The sequence below is a fragment of the Emiliania huxleyi genome (assembly GCF_000372725.1).
Source record: "Emiliania huxleyi CCMP1516 chromosome Unknown EMIHUscaffold_138, whole genome shotgun sequence".
Classification (NCBI taxonomy): domain Eukaryota; phylum Haptophyta; order Isochrysidales; family Noelaerhabdaceae; genus Emiliania; species Emiliania huxleyi.
Window position 1 is genome coordinate 246090 of NW_005201213.1, and position 2288 is coordinate 248377.

The window sequence follows — 2288 nt, forward strand, 5'->3', positions numbered from 1 at the left end:
GCGCCTGCGTGCGGGCGGACCCTCACAGATCACAGATCACATACTAGTTTTCAAGCATCAAGGTGCTCTCCAAGTTAGGCACAAAAGATACCGGCCATTTAGGATTCCTAGACGATCACTGAGTAGGCCAAAATCCCGACTGGGCCGGGAGCAACCTCAAAACGGCCAGCGCGCGGACCCCCACAGCAACAAGAAAAATGCTTACGACGGACGTCTGCTGAAGCAGGCTCGCGGTATCCCGATGGGGAGTGCGCTCTCGCCACCGCTGGCGATAGGAACTCTCGCATGGATGGAGCAGGAATGGATGCATACGCTTGAAGATGATGTCAAAGCCCGATTCCGTATGAAACGATACATGGACGATGTGATTACGATAACTACAAAGGACGATAGTGTGTGGGATGTCGACCGCTTTCGGGAGGACTTCCGCCGTTCTGAATGCTACTGGGCTCCTTTGAAGCTAGAGGCAGCAGAGAGCGCCCATTTCTTGGAAACGACTCTCGAGCTCGACCCAAGCGGAAGCTTCCGGACGAGACTCAAGAACGTGAACGAGGAGTGCGAGGCGGTACCCCGGGTGTGGCGCTACCATCGTTGGGATAGCTTCACATGCGCGAAAATGAAGGAGGGAATCGTTGTTGGATGCCTGCTCAAGGTTGTCGCAATGGCGAGCGATGACGAGGGATTCACGCTCAGCGTGACGAGCAAGCTCAGGGAGTTTACGGCGCTCGGATACCCCTCACACGTGCTTAATGGGGCTATCGGGCGCGCGTTTGCCCGGACAAGAGACGAGCGGCTCCTTCGGGCCAGACTATGTTCACAACGGTGGGAGGCCAACCTCTAGCCATGTGAACCAAAAAGAAAAAATGTATTCTCAAAGCCAGTCAGAGCACCGTCCAAAGGCGGGTGCTGTCGACTAAGGGACAATCTTGTCTGTCGACAGCCGAACTTGTGATGGGACACCCTCGGAATCCAACTGCGTACTACTTGGCTAGCACGCTATTGGCATACCGACGGCTAAGGCCGAAATCGGTTCACACCTGCTCTTGCAGGTGTGAACACAAAGGATTCGCTGTATCTACTCAGCTGCTCCGCTTACACTTGCCTGTGAAGTGTGAACAGCGGATTTTGAATCAGCGTTCTCCTCGAACGATATCGGTGTCGAAACACCGCTCTGACAGCGCTCACAGCTGCCCGCCCGCCGCATTCTCGTGCAACGCTTCGCCAGCCTTATTGCGGATGGGCGCCTGCGGCTCGAGGCCGTTCTCCAAGCGAAGGCAGGGGCGCAAGGCACGTGCAGCAGCGGAGAAAGAGGCCGCCGACCAGGCGACCACTGCTGCTGCAGTGGCCGCTGCGGCTGCGGCGGAGACTGCCACGGTGGCAGAGGCGGCGGCGCTGGCGGCCGCGGCGGCAGAGAAGGAGGCGGCTGCCATGCCGAGGTCGAACACGGTCGGCGAGATCTCCACCGACGACCTTGGCGAATGGTCTCCAAACTCCTCTCTTGGAGCCGGCTCTGTCTCTTGCCTCACACCGGCAGCGGCCAGGCTGCGCGTGCGGCTGGTCAGCGGCTTGCGGCGGGCGAGCCTTCCGAACGGCGCCACCCTCTCAGTAAACAGGGGCGCGTGTGGGGCGGCCGACCTCTTGGAGGAGTACCTCTCCCTCGGAGGCGATGCGGGACGCTACGAACTGGTCACGCAGAACCAGCGCGCCCGCTTCGAAGCCGGCGAGGTGTACACGCACGTCGGCCCGCTACTCCTCGCGATCAACCCCTTTCGCCCCCTTCCGGGCCTTTACGACGCGGCGGCGATGCGGCAGCACGCCGACCCGTCCCGCCCATCGGAGGTGCCTCACGTGTACGCCGTGGCGCGAGAGGCGTGTGGAGCGCTGCTGGGCGGGCTGGGCAGCGAGAAGGGCAGCCACTCGATCGTGGTCTCTGGCTGCTCGGGCAGCGGCAAGACGGAGACGGCGAAGCACGCGCTCACATTCATCGTCTCCTTGTCGCTGGGCGGAGGTGGAGGCGGAGGAGAGGGCGATGTCGAGGCGGTGGGAGCGAGGCTGCTCGCCGCGACTCCTCTGCTGGAGGCGCTCGGCAACGCATCCACCGCCCGGAACTGGAACTCGTCCCGCTTTGGCAAGGGCGTCCTCCTCTCGCGGAATCTTTGCGGCGACGCGGCCGCGGGGCGGGGCGAGGGCGGGCTGCGCGCCAGCATCCGCACCTACCTGCTCGAGACATCTCGCGTGGTTGGCGGGGCGGAGGGCGAGCGCTGCTTCCACGTGTTCTACCAGCTGCT

General features: G+C 62.2%; 1 protein-coding gene across 1 annotated transcript; it reads left to right on the plus strand.

Annotated features, from left to right (window-relative positions):
• Positions 1-1902: 1902 nt before the first annotated feature.
• On the plus strand, positions 1903-2133 carry EMIHUDRAFT_49688 (hypothetical protein; the record flags this gene model as incomplete). Its single annotated transcript, XM_005788147.1, has 1 exon — positions 1903-2133. A coding segment is annotated over one exon (231 nt), but the record flags the coding sequence as incomplete, so codon positions are not given.
• Between the last annotated feature and the right edge of the window lie 155 nt (positions 2134-2288).